General features: G+C 43.4%; 1 protein-coding gene across 1 annotated transcript; it reads left to right on the forward strand.

The window, feature by feature from the left end:
• The first annotated feature begins 1,191 nt into the window (after positions 1 to 1,191).
• On the forward strand, positions 1,192 to 25,020 carry Rnf125 (ring finger protein 125). Its single transcript, XM_028774798.1, has 6 exons — positions 1,192 to 1,677; positions 13,188 to 13,344; positions 16,021 to 16,115; positions 16,771 to 16,861; positions 18,851 to 18,958; positions 20,784 to 25,020. Exons 1-6 carry the CDS (start codon positions 1,514 to 1,516, stop codon positions 20,868 to 20,870), a joined length of 702 nt encoding a protein of 233 aa, XP_028630631.1. The 5' UTR covers positions 1,192 to 1,513; the 3' UTR covers positions 20,871 to 25,020.
• The last annotated feature ends 2,449 nt before the right edge of the window (positions 25,021 to 27,469 follow it).

A 27,469-nucleotide genomic window follows, 5' to 3' on the forward strand; every position in this document is an offset into this window, starting at 1 on the left:
GCAAGCAGATCTCTGAGTCTGAGGCCAGCCTGGTCTACAAAGCAAGTTTCAGGACAGCCAAGGCTACACAGAGAGATCCTGTCATAAAAAGATAGGAAAAAAAATTAAAAGTGTCAAAACACACAAAAAAGGTAAAGACTGGGGAAACTAGGTGAAGTTCAGGGGAGTTCTTTGTTTTTTGTTTTTTGGTTTTTTTTTTTTTTTGAGACAGGGTTTCTCTGTGTAGTACTGGCTGTCCTAGAACTCGCTTTGTAGACCAGGCTGGCCTTAAGCTCAAAACCCTCCTCCATCTGCTGGGATTAAAGGTGTACACCACCGCCCAGATGTTCAGGGAGTTTTACACACTGCAATATATTTTTTGCAGTATCATATACAGTTCACAGTGTATTGCGCATTTATCCATACAACTGCACTTTATCTATAACTCTCTCAGCCTGTTTTTCCCTCCTATCTCTACCTCCCAGGTGTAGTGATTAAAGGCATACCCTACCACTTGCTGTACAAATTTTATTTTGTTCTTTACTTTTTCATTACTAAGGCACTAAAGAAAAAACCCAGGCCTCATAGAGGCTAGGCAAGAACACCACCACTGAACTACATCTAAAATTGTGTTGTTTTCTTGAAATGGTATTATTGCCTAGCCTTGAATGTCTTGGAACTCACTGTGTGGCCCAGGCTGCCTTGAAACTAGACAATCATCCTTCCTCAACCTCCTAAATGCTGGGACTTTAGGCATAAACCACGATGCTTACTTATCTTTTTTTTTTTTTTGGTTTTTCGAGACAGGGTTTCTCTGTGTAGCCCTGGGTGTCCTGGAACTCACTCTGTAGACCAGGCTGGCCTCGAACTCAGAAATCCGCTTGCCTCTGCCTCCCAAGTGCTGGGATTAAAGGCTTCCGCCACCACCGCCCAGCCTTTATCTATTTTTGAAGCACAGTCTTGTTCTTCAAAAATAATGCAGCCCAGATGGCCTTGAACTCTCAGTAATTCTGTCTGACCGCTAGCATTGTACGCCACCACGTGGGCCTCTGGATTAACCTTCACATCAGGATCAGGAAACTTTCCGCTGTCTCGGGCTCTCTCGCTTATTGGAGTATTGAGTCCAATGGTCTCAATGGTTTCAATGGTCTCAATGGTCATAGGTCGGCTCTGAGGCTTATTAAGATTCCAACTTGGAGGCCAGATAGAGTCATCCTGCCTCCAGTGGGTGTTCTCAAGCTGCACTTATCGGAACTCTTGCAGAACTCTTGAGTGCGGACTCTGGTTGGAAGGTTCAGGTTTCACCCTCTTGGGACCCCGAGCCTCTGCAGTGCTTTGTCGCTCGCGGAAGAGCGTTGTAAGCGACAGCCGCGCGCTCCGCCTGCGCTCCACCGAGAGGCCCCGCGCCGCGGCTGGCCAAGCCAGTAGGCAGCGATCCGGGCTGGGCCGGGACTTCCTTCCTCCCGGGCAGGACAACAGAACCACCCACAGCCCGCACGGAGCTCCAGTCAGCTAGCGGAGCTACAGCGCAGCGATGGGCTCCCTGCTGAGCAGCGACAGCTCCAAGTCCGCGTCCGCCTCCGCCGCCCCGCGGACTCCGGAGCGCAGCGGGCACCCGGAGCTCCCCATCACCTCCTTCGACTGCTCCGTGTGCCTGGAGGTGCTACACCAGCCGTTCCGGACTCGCTGTGGCCACGTGTGAGTGTCGGGTGGCGCGCCCACCCAGCGGGGAGGGATGCTGGGGAAGCCGAGGGCACAAGTTGGGTGGGAACAGAAGCAGCGAATATTGGGGAAACTAAAGCAGAACTACGGCCACCTAGACAGATCCAGGAAGACACCCAGGGTGTGTGTTTGTTTGTGTGTGGTTGGGGGCGCTTATACCGGATTGTGAGAGCGGGACAATCGTGGGGTGGTAGGACAGGGACCTCCGACATGCACTCTGGTCCAGCTAATAATTTTGACTGATGGAGTGTGCCTCCCACTCTCCTGAGAACCTGGGTAGGTTTTGTTTTGATTTTTGGAGCTGCGCACATGGTCCATAACGTCCAGAGGCTGATCTCTTGTGCTGTAAAGGACCTGTGCAAACTCTTTCAATTCCCACACGCATCCCTTTCCCAACACAGACCTCGACCCCTCGAAAATCGTCAAGGCCAACTAGAGCATGCCAAAGGCTTTCTGAGGTCGTTAGCTTGACCAAATAGATAGGGTGGGGCTTGGAGCTCGGATGTTTGCTTCACACCACTAAATTCACCCGTTTAAAAACTGCTGCAAAGTGACTTGGTTGTGAGCTACCTGCTGTTGGCACGGCCCCTCCTCAAACCGAAAGTATAGACAGTCTTCTTCAAAATCACGTGCATGTAGTGAAAAGCAGTAGTTGTTTCTAAGAAGGCTTTTAAAAAGAAGCCTCAGGCGTATGCTGTTAGGGTATGTTCTTAGGGGGTGTTTGAATAAGCAGAGGGCCGTTTATTCAGGCAGGGTTTGTGTGTGTGTTGTTTTTTTGTTTTTGTGGTCACATGGGTGAGAGTTTTGTGCTTGTATGCATGCATAGATCGGAAGGAAAGCCCACTCCACCGTCACCTCTGATGAAACTAATGACAATCTGATAAAGAACAAGAAGAAAAACACATTTGCTGGTGTCGACTTTTGGCTTACCAACAAAGGAAAACCCCGTATATTATTAACGCATATGCGCGACCGTGTTTTTCCGTGTTCTTAACAGCACTTGAAGGCTTGACAAACACGGAGAACCGGGAAGCCCCGGTACCGACAGGGAACCAGGAAGGAGAATGTGCCGCCCAAGAGTGCTCTGGGCACTACTTTGTGGTTATTCTCTGGACCTGTTTTCTTCAGCTTTGTACTTTAAATTCAAGGCTTATATATTTAACATCTTTTCCATTTTGTGGTGTTGTTCCCTAGCTGTCTCAATATTATAGTTCTTTGACATACCATCCAAAGGCCAGGTTGACAGGATGAGAGTCAAGGTTCTGTTGTATAACGTTATGAAATATATCAATTAGGTCAGAACAATAGACCTAAAGAGAATTACATTTTTTTTTATTTTTATTCTTTTGGTTTTTCGAGACAGGGTTTCTCTGTATAGTCCTGGCTGTATAATCTAGCCTCAAATTCACTTCATAGCTTTACAGTCGAACCGAGATGAACAGTAAGCTTTTTGTTTGTTTGTTTTTGTTTTGTTTTTCAAGACAGGGTTTCTCTGTGTAGCCCAGGCTGTCCTGGAACTCACTCTGTAGACCAGGCTGGCCTAGAACTCAGAAATCCGCCTGCCTCTGCCTCCCAAGTGCTGGGATTAAAGGCATTTGCCACCACCACCCAGCCGAACAGTAAGTTTTGACAATCCCTTCCATTGCTCTGAAGGAGCAACCTTGCTACCATAGTCCTATGATTCCAGATTGTTTTCAGGGGTTGGATTTTGAACACTTTATTTGCTTCTACCAAAGGAGAACATAAACTTGCAAAAATGTTACATTTCTTTCTGTTTAATCTTTTTTTCTTTGTTAAAGTGAATAGGAAACAGACCACTGGAAAAAATAGTCATACAATATCCTAACAAGGACTGGATGAATTGCCTTCCCTCCCTTAACTGTTCTTTGTTTTGACAAATCTATGTCCATTGTTCTGGCTGTGGGCAGAATTTCCATGTTCTTCCTTTTAGCCAACTTGGGCCCCTTCCACTTTTTAAATGTTAATCAGAGTCCTTTTGCGCTGTTGTTAACAGCAATTGTACATTCTAGATGAATGACTCCTGCCAAGCTTAAGTTGCAAAATGAGAAAATTGCAAGTGAAACCCTCTGTTTTTATCAACCCATATCAAGGTTAGATTATGAACTGGGTTGTTTTTGTTGCTTTTAATTTACAAACAAGTAAATGGCAACTGTTCTTTGGATGAGTGAATAGGTGAGCCTTATACTCACAGCTTGACACAGTGTGCAAACACATGACTACAAGCTGGGTTTGGGATTCAGCCTTATGACCAAGAGCTTGACTCTCATTCTCAGTCTCTGCCTTTAACAGGTGAGCCGTGAGCTGTTAGCGAGTGAGACCCACAGAAGCCTGTGAGGAAGGCCGAGAGCTAGAAATGTGAGCCCAGTGGTAGAGCACTGGTTTAGCACACGCCCAGTCCTGGACTGGATCTCCAGTGCCACCACATAGTCATCTGTCTCATGTATTCCAGATGACCCTGAACTCACTCTGCAGTCAAAGATGACCGTTCACTTTTAGTCATTTCATTTCCTTTATTTTTCTTTTTCCTTTTTTTGAGAAATGGGTCTGACCTTGTAGAGCAAGCTGGCCTTGAATTCTGAGATCTTCCTGCCTCTACTACCTAAATGCTGGGATTAAAGGCATGTGCCATTCTTAATGACAAGGACTCTTCTGCCTTTCTAGTCTAGATTACAGGCATGTTATACATGTGATGCTTGAGTATCAACCTCAGGTCCTTTGCCAGATAGGCAGGCTGAGCAGGCACTATACCAAAATGAACTATACCCCCATATCTGTTTGTTTTTGAGACAGGATTTCTGTGTAGCTCTGGCTGTCCTGGAACCTGCTTTGTACAACAGGCTTGTCTCGAACTCAGATATATGCAGTCCTCTGCCTCCTGAGTATTGGAATTTTGTCAGACCACTGCTCTGATACCTGTTTTTTGTTTTTTTGTTTGTCTTTGTTTTAATGGAATTTCTGGGCTTTCAATTTATTTTTTATTTGAGTAAGATGATTGTCTTAGTTAGAGTTTTACTGCTGTGAACAGACACCACAACCAAGGCAACCCTTATAAGGACAACATTTAACTGGGGTTGGCTTACAGGTTCAGAGGTTCAGTCCATTATCAAGGTGGGAACATGGCAGCATCCAGGCAGGCATGGTGGGGAGGAGCTGAGAGTTTCACATCTTCAGTGGAAGGATGCTAGGAGAGGACTGACTTCCAGGCAGCTAGGATGAAGGTCTTAAAGGCCACACCCATAGTGATACACTTCCTCTAACAAGGCTACACCTCCTAAAAGCGCCAATCCCTGGGCAAAGCGTATACAAACCATCACAATGATACAGAATACAGGGGTGGAGGCAAGAGGACAACTTTTAGGGATTGGTCCTCCTACCTTGTGTGTAGGTCTGCTCTAGTAGTCAGGTGTGGTGGCAGGTGCCTTAAATTGTCTCCACAGGGTCTCTTGTACCCTGTACCTCATGCTGGGTCTAAACTCACATCATGAGCAAGAATGACCTTGAACTACTGATAGTCAGGCCTCAATCCTACTTTGTGGGTGTTCTCTCTCTCTCTCTCTCTCTCTCTCTCTCTCCCTCCCTCCCTCCCTCCCTCCCCTCCCTCCCTCCCTCCCTCCCTCCCTGTGTGTGTGTGTGTGTGTGTGTGTGTGAGAGAGAGAGAGAGAGAGAGAGAGGGAGGGAGGGAGGAGAGAAAGACACCTGTTCTGTATTCAGGCTGGCCTGGAGCTCACGGTGTAGACATACAAACAAGACAACAAGACTCTGAGTGAACTCACATAGATCCACCTGCCTCCCAAGTGCTTGGATGTGCACCACCATGCATGACTTCCATCATTTTATATTTTGATTTGATTATTCATATCACAAAAATCATTGTAAAATTAGGTTAGAAGAAAAGGACTTCCTGCATTTGTTTTAATATTGTCAGAGAACTGGGGAAAGAGCTATTGAATGGAAACTGAACTGAACTAAAGAGGAACCTGATTTACTACTGAAGAGAACGGTCTGGGGATGTTGTTCATTGGTAAAGCACTTGCCTAATCTGTGCAAGGTTCAGTGTCCAGTGCCAGGAAAATAAACTCTTATGGGAGTGTTATAGACACAGCTGCTGAGAGGGCTGGGGATAAAAATGAGCTACTTTACATGATCAAGGCCACTTGTATTTGTCTGGGCATATGGTTTCCATGATGGCAGAGAGGAGCTAAGGCAGCTGGAAGCTTGAGTTCTTACATCAGGAAGTAAAGAGTGGGACCTCAAAATGGCCAGAGTCTAAATTCTCAGTCAGCCTCAGGAGATATACCTCCTCCAAGACCAGAACTCCTAAGCCTTTGAAAACACTGCAGCCACCTGGAGACCAAATATTCAGATGCCCAGAACTATGGGGGACATCTCCTTTAAACCAGCACAATTCTGATGCAGTGGCAGAGTTCTTACCAGTGTGTGCAAGGCTTTGTTTTAAAAATTAGGGTCCAGCCGGGCGGTGGAGGAGCATGCCTTTAATCCAGCACTTGGGAGGCAGCGGCAGGTGGATTTCTGAGTTCGAGGCCAGCCTGGTCTACAGAGTGAGTTCCAGGACAGCCAGGACTACACAGAGAAACCTTGTCTCGAAAAAAGTTAGGGTCCAGTTTTCCTCCCAGCCCCATGCTCCCAGAAATAAGACTCAGATTCAAAATATATTTACAAATACCTTGGCCATATAGCTAGGCCCCTCAGACTAGAATCATAACTTAAAATAACCCATCTATTTTAATCTACATTGTGCCATGTGGCTGGTTACCTGTGCTCAGATACCATACCTCCATCTCCTTACTTATATCTAGCTCTATCCCAGAATTCTTTCTGCCTCCCAGATGTTCCACCTTCTATTCTAGACAGGGTTTCTCTGTGTAGCCAACAAACAAACAAAAAACAAACAAAAAATTTAAAATGGAATTGCTGATAGCTCATTCTGGTGAGGCATGCCTGAAAGCATTTGACGTGCAGAATCCTAGAGACTGCCACAAGTTTAAACCCAGCCTGGATATCAAGTGTTAACCAGCTATGACTGCCTAAAGAGACACTGTCTCTGAAACAACAAAATACCATAAAGAAACAACAAAGACAAATATCTCAAAGATCCTGGAGAATAAATTTAGGGGGAAGCAGATGAAAACTAAGTTACCAAAAAGGTCTAGAGGAATGTTTCTCAACAGGTGGGTCCCAAATCCCTTTGAGGGTTGAATGACCCTTTTTCAGGGGTTACCTAAGACCATCAGAAGATGCAAATACTTACATCATGATTCAGAGCTAGCAAAATCACAGTTATGAAGTAGCAACGAAAATAATTGTATAGTTGAGGGGTCACCACAACATGAGGAACTGTATTAAAGGATTGCAGCATTAGGAAGGTTGAGAGCCACTGCACTGGAGGTTTAGTATGGGCCTAAGAGCTGGGGAAGGTGGAAGACAGGAAGAGCTGTGTCTCCCTTGAACTCAGATAACTGCTTAGCATCATCGATGTGCACACTTTCAAAGAAGCCAATGCTGGTGAGGCTATTTCTAAGTCACTTTAAGGAAGTTCATGAGATTCCATTACAGATCACTCGGGAGCCTGTCCACAGTGTGTGACTCAAGAGAAGATCCTTTCTTGTGCCACCACTGCCCAGCTAAAGAACAGCTCAGGGCCTGTGAAAGAGCAGGAAATGCTCTTAACCACCGAGGGAGGGGAGCGGACGCAGGAGATGGTACTGGGCTTTGCGAATGCTATGCAAGAGCTCTACCAACTGAGCCGTAGCCCCAGCTCCAATAGTCGATAGTTCCTCTATAGTGACTTTAAGATAGAGTTAATGGTTAGCCACAAACCTTCCATGCCCCAGGACACCCCAGTGTACTTGGTGAGTGTGTTAGAATGTGGGGTGTGAAGCCTTTTATGCTACAATTGGGAAATTCTTGAGTGCCATTGCTCTAATAGCTGAACAATTTTCAAAAGCACCACGTGACCACTCCTTGACAATTTGACAGTTAAGTGTTGGCTGTGACTCCAAAACAAACCATAGTTTGTACAATTTGGTGTTCTTCCATAGCATCAGCCACCTGACCTTTTGAAGCTTAGCTTGTGTGTGTGTGTGTGTGTGTGAGTGTGTGTCCCATACTAGGTGTGATTTTTCTTGCTGTGCTGGGGACTGAACTCAGTATCTCACTCTTGAGAGGCAAGCACTATAGCACTATATACACTGTACCATTAAGCTGTATTTGAGCCAGACGCATCTGCTCCATTGTTGAAGGGGGTTGGTTTGTGTGTGTGTGTTGATTTATCATGGGATATTCACCTGTGACTTTTGTCTTTGGATAATGGTTCCCCTAACTCTGTTTCCATTCTAGGCAGGTTCTCACTCTAACCCAGGCTGACCTGGAGCACAGTATATAGCCCTGACCAGCCTTTGACCTAAAGCAATCCTCCTGCCTCAGTCTCCCAACTGTCGGGAGTACAGATATGAGCTATTAAGTCTAGCCAGCACATCCATTGTGAAGCGTTGTGCTGAGTACCTCAATTAAAAGGTTAGGTCTGCCACCTGCTGCCAACAGCTTCTTCCAGGTCCCACCCCACCCCCACTCCGCCCCCAGAATGCTATCCTCCAAAACCCTCTCCTCCACCCTAGAGAGTCCCCAGTGCTTCCCTTTCCTGTTTGAATTCATTTGGAGTTTATTTAGTTTTCCTCTGAGACTGGGGACATGCGTCTCTCCAGTATCCTTAGCTGTGTTTTCCTGTTTCCTTCCAGCGCTCTGCCGGCCTCTTCATTACAGGGGATTTTGGCTAATTACTTTAGAGAAATAGAATGGGGTTCATGAAATAACAAATAGGAGTGATGTAATTAAGTTTCCAGCTGGTTTCTGAGTTGGTTGAGTCATTATGGATTTCCTTATTGGTTTTCTCCTGCTGTGCTGTAGGGGGGATGGGGTCAGAGCTGGAGGGAAGGGCCATACTCCCCAGAGAGGGGGCTTCACCCCAAGTGTTCTGGGAGATGGCACTGGAGTGGTGCCAGGCTAGTAAGATAAACCACAGCAGCAAAGTCGGGGTTGGTTGGGTTTGTGTGAAATTGATTCCAAAGCCCTGGTGATGTATTCAGAAACTTTTTGTCGTTGATGTTAGTCGTGGTGGTGGGTTTTTTTTCTTTTCATTTAAAGATTATATTTGTTTTATGTGGGGTGTATGTGAAAGGGTGATGTGCCCTGTGGGGGTCAGAGGACAACCCATGGTAGATTCTTCTTACCACTTGATATTTCACTGACCACGTTCAGAGGTTTGAAAACAAGAAGCCAGATTGTTGCTGTTTGACACAGGATCTCACTCTGTAGTCTTGATTGGCCTGTAGACCAGTCTGGTCCTTAGTTTAGAGATCCTCTAGCCTCTGCCTCCTGAGTACTGGGATTAAAGGAGTGTGCCATCACTCTGGGGCGGAGTGAGATCTTCAAGGTGCTATTAATTTACACCCACCACTACATCAGCTTTTATCCTTAACTATATTCTCTTTGTGTTGATCCCTCTTTTTCTGATTTCCCACTTCACAGCCTCCTAGGGGACTGGTCAGGATAGACAATTAAATAACTCCTTTCCTTAGTGCCTGGTCTCCTATTCCCTTCCCTTGGAGTCTTCATGGCAGAAAGACCTCACAGTTTTTGGGAAAGGATCTAATGTAGAATGTAGGCTGTTCGACCACCATTTACGTCATTGGGGTTGATCTTGAACTACGGACCCTCCTGCCTTCCAAATGCTGGGTTTATAGGCATGTACCACAGCACCCAGGGCTTTGTGTATTACTATCTATGAGCATACAAATGCTTACTGTATACAAATACTCTTAATCAGCTGAGCCTCAAGACACCATAGACAGGATACCACTGTATGATTTACTCATGGGAATTTTGGCAATTCCCAGAAAAGTCTCTCTATTGGGCAATTTCTCTTGATTGTTATGTTGACTTTCTGACCATGTTCTGAGCAGCTACTGTTGTGCTGGGTTGTGTAGGAGAGACCCTGTGTTCTAAGTGGCCTGGGATCTCACAGTGTTACTGTAACTTCTGTCATCACAGGAATGTTTTTGGTTTGCTTCTCAGCTTTAGTGAGGTGATACACTCTGACTCACACATGTAGAGTGGGTTGATGAATTGCTACAATTCTTCACAGCCTGTAACAATATCACAGTCCAGATCTAGAACAGTTAGTTCTGATACACTGACAAATGGCCTCCTGCCTTTTGTGGTCAATTTCTGTCCCTATTGCTATCCCATTAGCCTCATCTGCTTCTGAAATCAACTTTGGGATCATGCAGCCGGTAACTCTTTGACTTGCAGAAGAGGCATGGATTTTATTTTGCTCGTCTTGCTGCTTTGCCGCCATCAGGAGCCATTTGCTGGTATAAGTAAGGCACCAGCATGTCCTGGCCTTTTGAGCCAGGGTTTCCTATAGCAAACTCACTAACATAGCTAAGATGACCCTGAACTCCTTTTGTTTTGACCTCTGGATTCCTGAGATTACTGTTATGTACCACCTTGTCTAGCTTATACACTGGTGGGGATGACTGGTTTATACACTCCAGGGCTGCATACGTGCAGGGCAACTGAAATACTAATCTAGTGTTGGATTAGAGAGACAGGATCTCATGCGCCTCTAGCTAGTCTTGAACTTGTTCAGGCTCATTTTGGACTCTCGATCCTCCTTATACTTCCAAGTGTCAGGGTTACAAGTTTGTGCGCCCACGCCCACCTTAAGGCACCAAAGTTTCTTGAATAGATGTATTATAAACTTAAAGATATATGAGGTGGCTCATTGTTTTTCAGGGCCTCAAATGACCTATGAAATGTTAAACCTCCTACTGAATTCTGAATGCCTCTCTACGACTCTTAGCCTCCATATTTCTTGGTTTATGTTTTGAGAGAGGTCTCATGGGCTGAGAGTACATATTGCAAGTGGTTCAAAGGTTCAACTAAAAATATTGCCTTTTTTTGTGGTACTCTGGATCAGTACCCAGGCTGCCCCTGGACTTGTGTGATCTTGAGTTAGGGCTGGTCCTTGGGCTCCTTGTCTCCACACAGCTGATTATGCCCTGAGATTCCTGGCTTTATTTCTGCATGTCAGCCAAGTGCAGTTTCTAGCTGTTGTAGTTTTTGGTTTTGTTCCCATTGGGAGTGTTCCCCGTTCTTCTCCTGATTCCCTTGTATGCTTTCCACTGTTTTTTCTGTTTGGTTTTTTAGAAAGGCATTGTATTGTAGCCCAGGCTATCCTAAAACTTTCATAGATAGCCCAGGGTGATTGAAATCTCAAGTACTGGGATAGAGCTGTATATTACCATGGTGATTTAATTTTTCCCCTCTAATTGGACAAAGAATCTACTTATTTTTATCTCATTTGTTTCTCTACTTCCTATCCCCCCTTCAGTGTTTGTTTGTTTGTTTGTTTGTTTGTTTGTTTTTGGAGGCTAAACTAGTCTCAATCTAGCTGTTTACCTGGGGGTAACCTTGATTTCCCTACCTCGACCTCCCAAGTGCTAAGATAATAGTGCCACCACACCCAACGTAAAACCTGAGTCTTACTAGATTGTACTTCTGTAGCCTTGTTTCCAGCCTCCCATAGAGTGAGGAGTCATCTACCCACTACACAAGACATGTAAGCATAGAGTTCAGGTTGGAGCCATTGGTGTTGTATTCAGAATGTTATTTTTTTCCTTTTAGTTGAACGTTTGAACCATTTGTAAAAAATACTCTTAAAAGGATATACTTTAAAGATTTTATGTGTGTCTTAGGGTTTCTATTGCTGTAAAGAGACACCATGACCAAGGCAACCCTTAAAAGGATAACATTTAATTGGAGCTGGATTGCTGATTCTGAAGTTCAGTCCATTATTAGCATGGTGGGAAGCATGGCAGTGTCCAGGCAGGCTTGGCACTGGAGAAGCTGAGTGCTACATCTTGTTCTAAAGGCAAACAGGAGAAGACTAAGTCTTCCGCATTGAATGGAGCTTCAAAACCCACCCCTACAGTGATCCACTTCCTCCAACAAGGCCAGATCTCCTAATAATGCCACTTCCTGTGGACATTCAACAACTTGGTGGTATATTTTTAATTCTCACACTTAGGAGGCAGAATCAGGTAGATTCTGTCTGTAAGTTTGAAGCCATCCTCATCTATCTAGTGTGTTTCAGGGAAACTAAGAATACACAATGGGACCCTTTCTAAAAAGCAAACAAAACAAGAGTATACTTTCAGCCAGGCTTAGTGATGTATTCTTGTAGTCTCCGGTAGATTACAGGAGGATGAGGTTCCCTTTTTAGATTTCCTTTTTTCTTTTGTTTTTGTTTGTTTTGTTTTTTTTGAAACAGGGTTTCTCTATGTACCCCTGGCTGTCCTGGAACTCACTTTGTAGACCAGGCTGGCCTAGAACTCACAGATATCCACTTGCCTCTGCCTCCCAAATCCTGGTATTAAAGGCCACCACTGCCCAGCTAGATAGATATACTTACTTTTATTGTATGAGATCTGTTTACCACTTGCTTACACGGTCCTTGTGGAGGTCCTAAGAAGGCATCAGATTCCCAAGAAATGGAGTTAGAGGTGGCTATGAGCCACCATGTAGGTGCTGGGAATCTGGGAGCTCTGCAAGAACCGCCAGTGCTCTTAACCATTGAGCAATCTCTGGAGACACATTCGGATTCTTAGTTTTGTTCATAATAGAATGTAGACACGGGGAGAAAGTCATGCCTTTTGAGTTAGGGTCTGATAGGTTCAGCAAGCAGCCACATGGCAGAAGCAGACACTGAGAAGGCGCAGAATATCAATGAGAGCATGCCCAGAGTTTGGAAAGAAGAAAGAGAAGATATTACATTTTTCTGGGTAATTCAGAAAAATGCTGACTTCATAAGTGGCTACTCCAGGGTGGGGTTTCTAAGAGGGAAAATACATTAAAGGTACATCATCTTAATAATAATGGGATAATTATTCCACCCATCTTTTTATCATGGCTTGAGGAAATCAGCCTTTCTGAAGTAAGGCCCAACTGGATTGATTAATGTTTTGGGTCTCCACACAGGGCCAGAGGTAGAACTTAGATTCAGTCTTTTCACCTGGGAGCAGTTGAATGGACAGTAATAAATTAGCTCAGATACCTCAACTATTTTTTTTTTGAGAAGTCTTATTGTGTCTTATGGTGTAGCCCTGGCTATGCTGGAACCTGTTATAAACCAGGCTGACTTTGAACTCACAGCTCTACCTGCCTCAGCTTTCTGAATGTTAAAATTAAAATCATAGACTACCATGATTTTTTTATTTTTAAATTATGTGTCTGTGTATGCGAGTATGTGCCCATATGAATAAAGGTGTTCTGGGCAGCCAGAAGACATGGGTGCTAGGGATGGAACTCAGGTCTTCTAAAAGAACAGTATGCACTCAGATGCTGAGCCGTATCTCCTGTATCTATCCTATTTTTGTTTTGCGTAGGTTCTGCCGATCTTGCATTGCGACCAGTATAAAGAACAATAATAAATGGACATGCCCATACTGCCGAGCATACCTTCCTTCAGAGGGAGTGCCTGCAACTGACATAGCCAAGAGGATGAAGTCAGAATACCAGAACTGTACCGAGTGTGGAACTCTGGTGAGTACCACAGCCCATGTTCATGATTACAAGCAAAAATTTCCAGTGAAATTATCATTCTGCCTTCTCCATCTTTCCAGCTCCCCCACTTTGGGGACAGGGTCTCATTCTCCAGTCCAGTGTGGACTTGAACTTGCTGTCTCCTGCCTCTACCTTGGAAGTGTCAGGATTGCATACATGCCCCACTGCATCAGCACCTTTAGTATTTGTGAGTATGCCGCACTGGAGATTGAACCCAGGGCTTCCCACATGCTGAGTGAGTGTTGTACCAGCAAACCAGAGCCCCAGCCCTCATTTTTCTTTTGATTTTGAGACAGAGTCACCAAGTTTGCTGTGCTATTCTGTAGCCCCAGCAGCCTTTCAAAAATCCTCTTTGAAACTTGGAACACTTACTTCTTTCATCTATTTCGTAACACATTCCAGAGCTGGAAAATAACATTTTTAGTGTGTATATCTTAAAAAAAAAAAGAAAACATACAAAAACCGATGTGTGGCTCATTTCTTTAATCTCAGCACATTGGAGGATCCGCTGCATTTTCAAGGCTGACCCAGTCTACAAGGCAAGTTCCAGACTAGCCAGGACTGCATAACAATATACTATCTCAGAACAGTAACAAATACTCCAAACAAAAAATCAGTTCCCAGCAGTCAAAGAACATGGTTGCTCTGACCCCTTGCTTCAGAGCATGCAAACCAACTGGATATCATCTCCCTTACCCCTGGCCCTTAAGGAATTATTTTTGAGGTAGCAGGAAGAGGCTTAGATGGCTCTCAGCTTCCCAGCCTCTAGCCCTGCCCAGTGACTGATTTGATTTGGTTACAGGAACCTCCTATTCCCAGGGTCCTTTTCTCCTGGGAAGTCTTTCCCAGAGAGCTGAATGGACACCCTTCCATTGTCAGCCACTGCCAGGCCTTTAAGGCAAGGAGCATGGCATCTCCTGCAACCTTGTACCCAGCTCTTATCCACTAAGGCCTGGGTATATTTACAAACATGTAAGAATATTGTATCATGGCCACCTGACCAGAATTTGTACATAACCTATGGGGACAAGCATCCTGATATCCAGTACTAATTCTGTCTTCCTGTTTCTGATTTGGGACAAGTTGTTTATTTTTTTAATTATTTATTTTGTGTGTTGGGGGGGTCACATACGGGCAACCTTACCATGGTTGTCTACCCAAAAAACAGCATTCTCTCAAGCCCTGGATGAAGTCCCCCAACAGACTCTCTGGTATCTGATCAGTCACAGGATTTTGATTGTTTGAGGAACTCTGTGGCTGCCTCTTGCTGTCTAGGCTACCCTTCTGTCTTGGACTGCTGCCTGTTCCTGAAACAAGGTGCAGCTTGTCATTTCACTGTCCAGGCCAGCAGCTCTCCTCCGTGCAGCCTGGTCTCAGTATTCTGAGGTCCACTCAGAGGACCTTCTTAGCTACATACCCTCACATCTTTGTTCCTCTGTTGAAGTATCTGCAGCATTAGAATACACAAGAGGCTCGTTGTCTGTCCATCTCTGAACAGTACCTTACATAATGTATGTATGCCTAGATTATAAATTTGTCAATTTGTCAATGTACAATCCCCAGGCTGCTAAGGAAAGCTTATTTTTCTTGAACAAAGAGTGTAATTTTTGTTTTGTTTTTTGTTTTGTTTTGTTTTTGTTTTTTAAAAAACAGTCTTAGCCTACTCTAGCCTAGAACTTGTGATCTTGCTGCTTCAAGATCCCAGGTACTGAGGATTACGTACCACCACACCTACCTTAGAGCTCAGTCTTTCTTTTTATCTCCCCCCACTCACACCCCAGCACCCCCTTTATTTTGAGATGGGCCTCATCCTGTAGGCCTATGGGGTCTGGAACTCACTATGTAGATAAAGTTGGCAGAAATTGCCTCTGCCTTTCGAGTGCTGGGGTTAAAGGTATACACCATAATGTTTCCATCACGTGGTACAGTTTTTGACGTGGTGCTTCCAGCTTTGGCTTGGGCAGAATGAGGCAGCATGGGCTGGCTGTGGGCTGCCACCAAGCGGCAGCTCTGAGAAGTTTCCTCCGCAGATCTTACCAGCATCTCTGAGCGTAGTGCATACTGCGCCATCAACAGAGCCCTCAGAGTGTGCGCCAGACCAGCAAGGGCTCCTTACCCTCCACTGATGAAGATGGACTACAAGAGCGGGGGCTTATGTTAGCCTTGAAGGCCCTAACTGCTCGTTGTGAACTCATACAACACTACTGGTCATGTCACACATCCATGGCATTTATTACTTCACTTAATATGTGCGCTTTTCCTTAGTTTATGATGGACACTTGCAAGATGTGCACGTTCAGTTTTCATCTCCATTTCTTTTCATCTTGTGTAATGTTTTTCTTCTTTCCTTACTCTTACTCTTCACTTAGTTTTGTCTTTTCCCCACGAAACCTATTTGCATAGCAGTATGCAAAACACTCTTTACTTTTGGCTTTTTTTTTTTTTAAACACCATGCTTTTTAGAAGAAACAAATCTGTCTGCTTCTGCCTCTTGAATGCTGGATTAACAGTGTGGGCCACTATCAAAGTACAGGCATTATTCTTTAATAATAAGGCCTGTACTTTGTCTCAGTGTGTCCTGACTTGAAAGTTATGAAGCTAGGTTACATAAAGGCCCTGCCAACAGGAGTTTTCTCTTGAATCTGCTTTGTGTAGGTTTGCCTCAGTGACATGCGGGCGCACATAAGGACATGTGAGAAGTACATCGATAAATATGGCCCACTGCAAGAACTCGGCGAAACCACAGCAAGGTTTGTTTGAAAACAGTAGACTGCCATGCTAAATTCAGTATGTCTAAGCAGCACTTGGAGGCTGGTGCAGGAATTGTGACTCTGAGGCCATCCTGGGCTACAGAGTGAGGTACTCCTACGTGAAGCCCACTCAAAATTGGACATTTCTTTTTGAATAGTGGGTGATTTCAGTACCCAACTCTTATTTTTTTTTTAAGTATTTTTGTGTATGTATCTGTACTTGAGTGTGATTGCTGAGAGCTTGGGGGAAAACCTGTGCTACATAGCAAGAGTCTTGTCTTAAAACAATCAGAAAAGCAAGCCAGGTATGGTGGTGCACAACCATAATCCTGGCACTTAGGACCTAGAAGCAGGAGGACCAAGGCAAGCCTGGGCAACGTAGTGAGACTCTTGTCCCCTCACAAAAAAAGGAAGTAGCCTAGCTATGGTCGTTACAACTGTTTTCTTTTTGAAATTTCTAATTAGATGGCCACTCTAGCTGACCATAATTTTTTTTTCCTGGAACTCACTCTGTAGACCAGGCTAGCCTCGAACTCTCGAACTCAGAAATCCGCCTGCCTCTGCCTCCCAAGTGCTGGGATTAAAGGCTTGTGCCACCACCGCCTGGCTGTACCTGACCATAATTTAAGTGATTGTAATTCTGTGCCATTTCCAGATGTGCATGTCCATTTTGTGAGAGGGAACTGGATGAAGACTGCTTGCTGGATCATTGTATTATCCATCATAGATCCGAACGGAGGCCTGTGGTAATGATTCTCATCTACTGTCTGTCTGTCTACAGCAACTGAATTTAAGATACATTAGAGACTGCATGGCTCAGTGCTTAAGAAGTGTAAAGGACAGATGCTGTAGGTTTGAGGCTAATCTGGGCTAGACAGAATTCCATGCCAGCTTGGGCTACAGAATTAGAATCTGCTCTTCTCCCATTCAGTTCATTAGAAACTCTGCTTACTTTTCTAGCTTTTAAAGCTACTACATTTATTTATCACACAGCTCACATGTGGGGATGAGGGAAGTTTTGGCACAACTGGCGTCTCTCTGAGCTTTTCACCACTCACTCCATGAGAGTCTCTTTAATATTGTGTGTCAGAGTATGATGCTACATGCCTTTGGAAGGCAGAAGCATGTGGACCCTTGTGAGTGTAAGACCAGCCTGGGCTACATGGTGATTTTCAGGCCAAGTAGTTCTACAACAGTGAGACCTTATACCTTTTTCTTTTTTTTTAATCCTTAAGAAAAAGATAGGGCCAGACAGTGGTGACACATGCTGTTAATTCCAGCACTTGGGAGGCAGAGGCAGGTGGATCACTGAGTTTGAAGCTAGCCTGATCTACAGAGCGAGAGTTCCAGGACAGTAAGGGCTACACAGAAAAACCCTGTCTTGATAAACCAGAGGTGGGGAGGAGAGAGGAAAATGATGAAGAGAGAAATGCATGGGATCTAACTGTGTAGCCCTAGCTGACCTCGAAATTTCTTTTTAGACCAGACTGGCCTTGAACTCAGATCTTCCTGGCTATAAATTTTAATATTGAGATACAAAGCCAAGCATAGTAGTAGCCAGCCTTAGCCACAGAAAATTCAAAGCTAGCCTGAGCTACATGAGAAACAAAACAAAATAGTGCTGGGGAAATGTCACTAGAATGCCTGCACACAAGCAGGAAGACTTGAGTTCTGATCCCCAGTGCTCCCTTAAAACCTTCATGTGATCCATCTGTAGCCCCAGGACTAGGAGGACAGAGAGGTAGATTCCTGAAACTTGCTGGCCAGCCAGCTAGCCTAGACTAAATGCTTAGCTTCAGGTTCAATGAGAAGCTCTGGCTCAAAAAATAAATTAGAAGGGGGGGATGAAGAGCTGGGTCAGTGTTTAATTAAGAACACAGAACACTTGCTGCTCTTACAGAGGACCTGAGTTCAGGGCCCAGTACCTATGTGGTACCCTGCAGCAATCTTTATCTCTAGTTTTGGGGTATCTGATGTTCTCTTCTGGGGTCCATGGGACCCAAGCATGGATGTGGCACACATATCATACATGGAGGCAAATACTCATACATGTAACAATAAAATTCAATAAATCATTCTATTTTTTTCATGTCTGCAGTCTTTCTTTTTTTTTTTTTTTTTTCTCGAGACAGGGTTTCTCTGTGTAGCCCTGGCTGTCCTGGAACTCACTCTGTAGACCAGGCTGTCCTCGAACTCAGAGAACCCAGCTGGCATACTTCTATAAAGGACTTTATTTTATTTAGAATGATTTACTGGCCAGGCGGTGGTGGTACACGCCTTTAATCTCAGCACTTGGGAGGCAGAGGCAGTCGGATTCCTGAGTTCGAGGACAGCCTGGTCTACAGAGTGAGTTCCAGGACAGCCAGGGCTACACAGAGAAACCCTGTCTCGAAAAACCAAAAAAAAAAAAAAAAGTATGGCAACTTAAATACATGAAGTGGAAATGAAACATAAAAATAAATTAAAAACACAAGGTGGAGAACAGTTGAGGAGGAGAGTACCTGACGTTGACCTCTGGGCTTCACAGGAACATGCACAGACATGACCCTGTACATATACATAGAAACACATGAACACAAACACCATCATCACACACACCATGAAACTAAACCAACAATGTTGATGTGTGTCCAGTAGATTCATAGATTTACATTCTATGGTGACATCACTTTTTAAAAATCTGGCATTAATAGTTATTTACAACTTGTTCTTGAACTATTTGTCTTTCTTCCCAGTTCTGTCCGATTTGCCGTTCACGACCTAATGAAAGCCCAAGTACCTCCAATGGCAGTTTGATTAGACATTTGCAAGTCAATCACACTTTCTCTTTAGATGATTTTATAGTAAGTATATTTTTTCCCTTTTACATTATATTTTTGTGCTGTCTGTATTAAGCTTACTTTTTATAATCCCCATGAGTAAGATTATACAAGAAAAATTGAGCATGTAGGTGGTGCTAAGTGCTTTGTAAAAGTGACTACTTATTAAAGTAGTCTTCTTTAATCAACTGCGGTGATACACACTTCATCCCAGCACTGGAGAGGCAGAGGCAGATAGAGCTCAGTGAGTTCGAGGCCAGCCTGGTCTACATAGTGAGTACCAGGCCAGCCAGAGCCTCATGATTAAGCTACTGTCTCAACAGACTAAAATAATAAGATGGACTTCCAATAGAGATTTCTTCACCTTTTGTTTTCTTGGAAGTGAGAGCAGATACTTTGTGTTTTACTTATAGAAGGGCTGATATGAAGCCTATATTTCACTTTGAAAAATAAAGTGAAGCATTGCTTACAAGTTCTCGCCATAAATCAAAAATAAAACTGTTAGCATTCTTTTTATGAGTACACTGTTGCTATCTTCTGACACACCAGAAGAGAGAGCTGCATATTCTATTACAGGTTGTTGTGAGCCACCATGTGGTTGCTGGGATTGAACTCAGGAGCTCTGGAGAGCACTAGCTCTCCAGCCCACTGTTAACATTCTGAATCCTAGAGGTGGCCTTATTTTTTTCCCCCAGTGCTAAAGATTAACCACGAGATCTTGCCCATTCTAGGAAAATACTAGTTATTAAACTTTGTCTCCAGAAAAGTAGTAGGAATGTGTAAACTTTATTCCTATATGTGTGAAATACAGATAACATTATGACTAGAATTTCTTTCTTTTACTTTCCATTATTTAATTTTTAAAGATTTATTTATTTATTTATTTATTTCATGTTACTGTCTTCAGACATGCCAGAAGGTGGCATCAGATGCCCACTGCAGATGGTTGTGAGCCACCATGTGGTTGCTGGGAATTGAGCTCAGGACCTCTGGAAGAACAGTCTTAACCACTGAGCCATCTCTCCAGCCCTTTTTTACTTTCTAAATCTTTGGGTTTTAATGTACTTTTTACTTAGATGTGTATGTTGTGGGCAGGCAGAAATGACTATCAGATTCCTTGGTGGTTATATGCTATTGTAGAGTTCATGACCACTGGGAAAAGACCCCCAGACTCAATTCAGATTATAATTAAGCAAATTTATTAAGGCTACAAGTAAGGCCTACAGTCTCTAATCTGACCGTGCAGAAGCAGATGCAAAAAGGGCTTTTAAAGGTGTAAACCACAAGAGCTGTTCTGCTTTGCCAAGATTATATGGTCAAGGAGACCTTGAATGTCTGTGCAAGCAGATTACAGAAGCCAGAATCAGCAGTTAGTCATAGCATAACAAGCAGGTGGTCACAACTGTACATTTCTGGGTGGAGATCAAGGAGCAGGGTTGCCAGGAACTTATCTCTCAGGAACTTCAGTAAGAAACAAGCAACTATTAGGTATCAACATGGATGCCTAGCACAAAATGGAGTTTTTTAGCCATCACAGTGGGTACAAGGAAATGAGGTAGGGTCCCCTGGAAGAACAATATGTGGTCTTAACCACTGAGCCATATTTCCAACCCAGGTGTCTAATTCCCGATAAATTATTCTTTAAGACCTGTTAGCAATAGTTGAGGCCAGTGAAGTCAAACAGGAAACAGTAACCTCAAAGTACATTCTGGATCTATGACAAGTTTCTGGAAAAGATGGACAAGCCTTGTAACAGAGAATTTCCTGAAAAATGAACAATGCATTGTGCTGTTCCTCCTAGTTCTAAAACACTACTGACTTTCTAATCATTTTTCTTTCTGTATTGTAGGATATTCGTATAATTGAGGAAGCCATTATTCACAGAGTGTTAGACCGCTCACTTCTTGAATATGTGAATCAGTCAGACACCACATAATTTTATGAATAGGAATGGGACCATTCACTTGTACCATTTAAGATGCTGCTTGAAGGACTGGAAGAAAACTGTCAATGTTTGATGGAGAAACATGTACTACAGTGTTATACACTTGTCTTTGTTACATTATATTCAAAAACTGTTTTCATTCTGGTTTAGATCTGCCTTTACATTCTTGAGTTTATTAGACATTTAACCACAAGAAACAGCCTCCATCAGCCATTACCAGATGGAAGAGATACAACACAGGCTGGCTATGTGAAGGAGGAGCTTCTTGTGTACATTAGCAATGCTGTGTATAATGCTACATATTCCCAATTATCATGGTTAAACGAGAAAGCCGATCTCTGTTTTATGTAAGGAAACGGAGAAAGGAACAAAATATGGACATTAAAGGAAATCTGAAATTTATTCAAATTTTCATGCTCTAATCTCCAATAAAGATCATGAATAATCTTATGAGAAAGAAAGTAAGGAATGAATTTGAAGTTACCAAAATCCAATTTAACCAAATTACAGTATATAATACTGTAACAAATTCTGTGTTTGAAGTGTATTCTTAGCCAGGCATGGAGGAGCATGCCTGTAATCCAAGTATTCAGGAGGTGAGCATACAAGGGTCAGGAGTGCAAGACCAGCCTTGGCTAATGAGTTGGCTAATGAGACAATAAAAAATTTAAAATTTAAAAAGAAAAAACTATGTGAACTTAACTATTGACACACTATGTTTGCATATATAAATATTTGATAGAAATATTTTTCAAATACTTGTAGCTTATTGGAAATGTTTTATAATGTAAGTGATTTCTAAGACCCGTTTGTGGGTGTTCGTGTTAGCTTTCACATTGATTTTGAGGGAAACTCCTAAGCTTTGTTTTTCATTTTAATATCTTAAGTATAAAATAAGGCACACACACTGCCAGATACAAAATGTATAGCTTAACATGTTATAAGAAACATTGCTCCTGGATGGCTTTGTGTATGTCTAAGGGACTGAGTAGTATTATTGTTCAAAGCCAGCCTAGATTACATAGTTCGTTGCAGGCTTGCCTGGGCTATAGTGTAAGACCCTGTCTCAAACCAAAGAAACAAGCACTATGGACTCAGACATCTATGAATGGACTTCCATCCTTTACGAATGTCACTTTATTGAGGTTCAACTTCAATTCTCTTTGGCCATTCCTTGAAGGTTAGCTGAGTTTTCTTAACACCTTTACTTTCCATGTTGAATGTGTTTCTTTCTATGGACTTGAGATCAGCAACTCAAAGTCTGGTTTCTTTCTGTAGCGAATGGTATGTCAAACCAGTCAGAACCTGGGGATGGTAGCTCATGCCTGTAAGGAGGATCCATTGTTCAGGATCTTAACTAAAATGCAAGGACAGCCTAGGCTGCACAAGACCCTGTCTCCACCTGCTCTTTTTCGTTCCAGACAAAAAGCTCTCAGGACAGTGACTGCTATTGAGGCAGCCATTGTTTCAAGGAGAGAGCCAGGAAACAGCTGTCTGCTTGTTGTAAAGATAAAAAAAATGGCAAGGCTTAGTGGCCGAGGATGTCCAGGGATGGTTGGTAACTAGAGACCTTTGCTTCAGCCTCTGGTGTGTAAGGATACAGGCATATGTTGCCATGCCTGCAATTCCCCTTTTTCAAAGACAATTGGATAGTGTCATCATTTTTTTTTTCTGTTTTTTCTGAGACAGGGTTTCTCTGTGTAGCCCTGGCTATCCTGGAACTCACTCTGTAGACCAGGCTATCCTCGAACTCAGAAATCCGCCTGCCTCTGCCTCCCAAGTGCTGGGATTAAAGGCTAGCGCCACCACCGCCTGGCGTGTCATCATTTTTTGATATGCTCTACTCTATCCCTTTTATCCAACAGTTCAAGTAATGTGCATTTCTTGTCATTTTTTTACATGTGATTCTTTAATGTTACATTCAGGACACTTACTAGGATTTCCATCTTGGAATTAAGAAAAAGTAACAGACTATAGACATCAACTCCTGAGGGTGAAATCTTATTTGACTTAAACATACCTTTTGTAAAGTACAGCTCAGTAGGTAAAGGCCTGCACTGCTGAGTCAGAGTTTGATCCCTATGATCACATTTTGTGAAGGAGAACTAACTCCAACAAGTACAAACATAATGTGTATTCCCCCCCACATACAAATAAGCACAATACAGTTTATATTGTAATACTTTAAGCATCATTTGTTGCACATAAACATTGTCATAGTCATGGTACCATGATTTCCTCCCCCCTTTTTGAGACAGGTTCTCATACATATGCCTGGCTGGTCTAGAACTCTCAGTGTAAGGCAGACTGGCCTTGAACTTCAGGTGATCTTCCTGCTTCTACCTCCTAGTACTGAGACTTAGATGTGGGCACTGGCTTCTAAAATTCCCCTAATGAATTTTCCCTAACTGCTTTGATATTTTCTTCTCGGGACAAGGTTACAGGGCAGCGCTTGCCTTTCCTCACTTATCTTTTTAGGTGCTGTGTCAGGCCCAACTGTTTTTCCTAAGGCCAGTCCTGGAGCACAGTCACATTGTTGCTTTCCATACTGACTTCAAACTTGTTCTTCACCGCTGCTAACAAGTAACAGACTTTGCAACCTGTGTCCCTCCAGTCTGGATGAATGAGACTAAAGTTGTTTTTAGAAGCAATCATCAGGCCTGAAAACACAGCCCAGTTCTGAGCACTGGTGACTACTGCCCTGCCAGTCAGTCTAGGTTAATTTAGAGCAAGATGAAAGTTGTGAGTTTAAAAACTTATTCTGGGGGCTGGAGCAATGGCTCAGTGCTTAAGAGTACTTACTGGCTGTTCTTCCAGAGGACCCAGGTTCAATTCTCAGCACCTACATGGCAGCTCACAACCTGCCAGTAACTACAGTTAAAGGGGATCTAACACTCAGACATGCAGGCAAAACACACCAGTACACATAAAAAACTGACAAAAATAAAAATTTAAAAAATTTAAAAACATTCTGGATAAATGGGATGGCTTAGTAGGTAAAATGCACACTGAGCAAGGCTGGCACCCAAGTTTGTCTGACCCTCAACAAACTGACTCCTAAAGGTTGTCCTTAAACTTGCATATGCACTGTGGCATGCCCGCGTCTGAGTTCACATCAGCACACAGTAAGAGTCAGTGGGAGCGGGACTGGAGAGAGTCAGCAGTTAGGGTTAGCCTGCATGTAGGGCAGCTTGCTCCTACAGCTCTCTTTTGGCCTCCACTGGTACTTGGGAACACAGGTGATGCACACAAATATTTAAAAATAATAAAAAAAAATTGAAACCCAACAACTGCATTCTAAATCAGTGGTGGCGACTAAAGCCTGTAATTCCAGCACTTGGGAGGTAGAGGCACAATGGTCAGGAGGAGCTTAAGGCCAGCCTCAGCTGCATAGCAAGTTTAGGGCTGGCCTGGGTTTACATGTGACTGTCTCAAAACACCAAAACCCATGTGCTGAGTACTAAGTTCAAGTGTGTGGACAGACTCAGAATCTTATCCAAGGCTTTTTTTGTTTGTTTTTTAATTTTGCCAAGTATAGGATAAATTCGGTGCTGGCCACCTGGGTTATTTTATATTCTGAATTTCTGTGTTTTGAAAATAAGATGATATAATTTCACTGTGTTATCCTCTTATAAAAAGGTGTTTAACGCATTGCTTTAAAAAGTAAAAACCAGTATTCAAAGTTGATCATCATTAAAAAACCTTTCATGTGCTTTTTGTAAATCCTGCCTAATGAAACAACTTGACCGGGGGAGAAAATGATGCTGTGTTATTTTAAAACTAAGTTCTCCTAAACTGTTGGTGGAAAACTGATTTGATTGTTGATTGTGAATGAGTGGTAAGGAGTTAGGGCTCTTGAGAACCCCTGACTTTGGTAAAATCGGTTCCTGCTGTTACTGGGTATCAGGTGTGTTTCATTTCAAAGTGAGCCTGCTCCAGTTTTTGAATGTTTATTGTATAATAATTTGTATACTTACACATAGAAGGTATTTTTTTTAAGCACTAAGAGATTGATTCTTTTGTTGTTGAAATGTAAAAATCTTCTGATCAGAGTTTAAAGTGTATAATTCTTTTGAAAACTATTCTGAGGAATAAAGAATGGCAGGACCATTACTTTCATTAAAATATCCACTGTGTCTAACTTGGTGTTTTGTTTTTGTATTACTGGGTATCGAACCTGCGACCTCTCACATGCTGGTCAAGCATTCTAGGGCCAAGCTGCATCTGTACGTAGTCTGCTTCCTTTTTAACAGACCTAAGATAGTTGCCTAGGCTGCCCTCGAACTCAAGTAGCTGGGACTGATTATAGGCATGAGTCACTATACACAGTTTTTATTGCTTTGAGACAGGTTTTCATCATGTAGCACTACTGGCCTGGATTTTGCTTATATAGCCCAGGCTGGTCTTGAACTTGTGATCCTTCTTTCTCTGCCCTGCAAAGTGCTGTGACTGTAGCCATGTACTACTATTCCTGACTACGTAGGTTAGGAGAAGTCCCTCCCTGATTCCTTGCAGTGTTAGGGAATGAACCCAAGACGTGTGCATGCCTCCAGTTTACCTTTTCAGGTGTAGTGGAGCCCCTTGGTAACAGTCAACAGTAACACCATGGTGCTCAGAAGTCTTCTACTCTGTGTTATGCATATTTTCAGTGTTAGTGATGAGGGGCTATTTTCTTTCCTTTTTTGTTTTTTGTGGGTTTTTTTTTTTTTTGGTTTTTCGAGGCAGGGTTTCTCAGAGGGGCTATTTTCTATTTTCTACAGTGTAGAATATTGACTATATTTAGTTGCCCTGTAGATTCCAAGCCAATAGCATGCTCTTCCCAGGTAGGACAACCAACCATCTCACTAGATAAGGACAACATCTGCTGGGATATAGATTCTTTAGTTGAGAACTATTAAACTAAATGAAAATTACTTCTGTGATAAATGTAGGTTCAATCCTTACCATCAAATAAAAATAGGTGTGGTTACTCTTCCCTGTAATCTCAGCACTGAGGAGGTATAAGCTAGGGGACCAGATGTTCAAGGTTATCGGCTACATAGTGATTTGAGGTCAGCTTGACCCACAAAATATACTCTGGATCTTATATGTCAGAAAACACACATTAAGAAAGGTTTTTACATAATTTTATGTGTATGTGTGTCCTGAATGTATGCACACATACCACATGCATAGAGGAGCCCTTGGGTTGCAAGAGATGTCGGGTCTCCTGGAACTGGAGATATATAGTTGTAAACTACCATGTGGGTGCTGAGAATTGAACCCAGGCGCTCTCCAAGAACACCCAGTACTTTTAACCAACAAGCCATCTTTCAAGCCAGAAAATAACACATCTTGGGTTTTTGTTGTCGTTTTGTTTATGCATAGAATCTTAATAAGTCGCTCTGACTGCCCCATGAGTCAGAATCTGCCTGCCTTTGCCTCCTGAGAACAGGGATTAATGGTCTGTGCAACGATACCTGGATAAAATAATAATTTTTTAAAAGAACATCTTTCATTTGAGAATGATTCCCAAGTTTGAGTAAAATTAATTAAAAATTACCATGGCAAAAATGTATATCAGAGCCAGGTTTGGTGGCCCATGCCTGTGGGGAAAAAATAGAGGGCTGCAGCAGTGGAGTCCTGGAGGCTTCCACACTGCTGCGGGTCCCACATGTAGGAGGAACATCTTATGTTCCAGCGGCCTGGAGGCTTTGGCAGCGGCCAGCCCCAATGACACAAGGAAGTCTTTGGTTCCAAAAGGTTTATTGTCATGGCGGATGGTGGATGGATCTGGGTATACCCCCGTAAAACTCAGGGCAGTCCTGGGTTATATAGGGAGGGAGAAAGAGGGAGGATCGGGTGAGGATCTGGGGAGACAAGCTTAATTTCTCCACCCTCTGGCCTTCTTTAGCATGTAAATCCCTAAGGCCTGAGGCCTATAGTCACGCCCTATACCTGTGCTTTGGGAGGGCTGTAATGGCCTACGTGACTGAACAATGTAGTTCTATGGAGACTAGACTGCTTTTCGAGACCCTAGGTTCTGGGGGTGCACCAAACTCCTGCTGGTCCTCATGTAGTCTCGGGGTTCTAGGCACATGCCCAGCCATGAATCAGAATACCCTTATGCAGTCCCACACATGCCTCTAATCCTAGCATCTGAGAGGCTGAAGCAGATAGCGTTTTGAGCTAAAGAGCTGAGACAGCATCTCCTGTGCCCAGCCTGACCTCACACTTGACATATAGCTAAAAACCAACCTGGACCTCCATCATCGCCTGCTGGGATCACCAGTACCTACCTACCACAGCATCTGTCTCCTTTTCTCACTTGTTTTTGCTTTTGAGACAATCTTTCTATATAGTCCTGACTGTTCTAGAACTCACTGGGTAGACAGGATGACTTCAAACTCATGGAGATCAGCCTCTGGAGTGCTGGGATTAGAGTGTATATTGCCAAGCTCAGCTTCCTCCCAACTGCTTATCCCTCCCCATCCCTTTTTACACAGAGCCTCACTTTACAGTCTAGGCTAACATTAAACTTGTTATTTAACCCACACTGGCCAGAGAGAGAGAGAGAGAGAGAGAGAGAGAGAGAGAGAGAGAGAGAGAGA

This window comes from Grammomys surdaster, unplaced genomic scaffold (genome assembly GCF_004785775.1).
Source record: "Grammomys surdaster isolate TR1022 unplaced genomic scaffold, NIH_TR_1.0 243, whole genome shotgun sequence".
Taxonomy (NCBI): Eukaryota; Metazoa; Chordata; class Mammalia; order Rodentia; family Muridae; genus Grammomys; species Grammomys surdaster.